This window comes from Morone saxatilis, unplaced genomic scaffold, assembly GCF_004916995.1.
Source record: "Morone saxatilis isolate NCDOM2014 unplaced genomic scaffold, NCSU_SB_2.0 Contig2, whole genome shotgun sequence".
In the NCBI taxonomy this organism is placed as follows: Eukaryota; Metazoa; Chordata; class Actinopteri; family Moronidae; genus Morone; species Morone saxatilis.
In genome coordinates, this window is record NW_023339762.1 from 19,804,187 (window position 1) to 19,805,257 (window position 1,071).

Genomic DNA, 1,071 nt, shown 5'->3' on the forward strand with positions numbered 1-1,071 from the left:
GTGTGTGTGTGTGTGTCTTTGTACGGACAGTCACCTCTTTGAGAACCATGAGCTGATCCAGGAAGTAAACACACTCGCTGGTGAAGAGTTCCCAGATGGCCTCTTGTCTTTTGAAGCTTTGAGGGTCAGAGGTGGCGCTAACCTCAGAAGACTGGTCCTGCAGGAAGTCTGCCAGAGAGTAGTCCTGCACAAGTCATCAGATAAGAAAACTTTTTTAAAAAAAACAAACAACTTAAAACAAGGAAATTAGACAAATAGAAATTAGAGATTTTTTTTTTTTTACTCAGAAAGCATGTCTGTATATTAACTGTACATTATGTCACTGTAAGTTCCAACCACGCTCCTGAGACACTGAAATGTACTATATGTCAGTGTCTGTTTATGAAAGACTGACTGGTAACTGCCTAGAAATTCTGGTTCTTGCGCAACTTGTATCATTTAAATGTCGCGGAGCTTCGCTCTAGCTGCAGTCCTGTTATTTCTGAGTCACTTGTTAAACACAGATCTATTTGGATTGTAAATCTTGACTTCTTTGTTGTTCAAACTCTTGAGTTTGCCTGGATTAGTTGTCACTGCAGAGTCAGAACCAACATGATGATTTACAAAACAAACAGCCTGGATGTTTGAGGGCTTTTGCTGCTGACCGTGTTCATTTCTCACCTTGTACCTCTGAAGGTCAGAGTTTCTCCAGTCTTGTATCTGTGATGTTGAGAGATATTTTTCTATATCTGATGCTGTGCCTGTCTGTGACTTCCCTTTAGTCTGTAAGGTGAAGGAAAGGACACACAGTTACATTAGGCGTGTTTTGTAAGAGGCAATAGACGTGTCTGCAGATTTGTTATTTTGTTCAAATACCTCTCCAAATGGCAGCACCGAAAAACTATGCACAAAAGCTAAACTAATAGTTTGGCTCAAGTTCTGCATTTCAAGCATTGACCAATTACAAAGGGGCCAAATGGGATAAGAGGAACCACATTAATCTGCTTTGAGAAGTGGGTCAGAGAACAATGTCCAAACCAACTGCCCACTGCTAAAACAAAGCACATCAAAACAAACCACAAGCACACACCA

The 1,071-nt window shown here is 40.7% G+C and overlaps 1 protein-coding gene across 3 annotated transcripts in view; it reads right to left on the reverse strand.

Annotated features, from left to right (window-relative positions):
- Window positions 1–1,071, reverse strand: part of plekhg7 (pleckstrin homology domain containing, family G (with RhoGef domain) member 7) — a 12,620-nt gene that overhangs the window by 5,939 nt on the left and 5,610 nt on the right. For all 3 annotated transcript variants that reach the window (XM_035664347.1, XM_035664345.1, XM_035664346.1), the window contains exons 6-7: window positions 661–762; window positions 35–184 (exon numbers count right to left, since the gene is read on the reverse strand). In XM_035664347.1, the coding sequence (XP_035520240.1) occupies window positions 35–184; window positions 661–762 (252 nt within the window). The remainder of the gene's footprint in view (window positions 1–34; window positions 185–660; window positions 763–1,071) is intronic.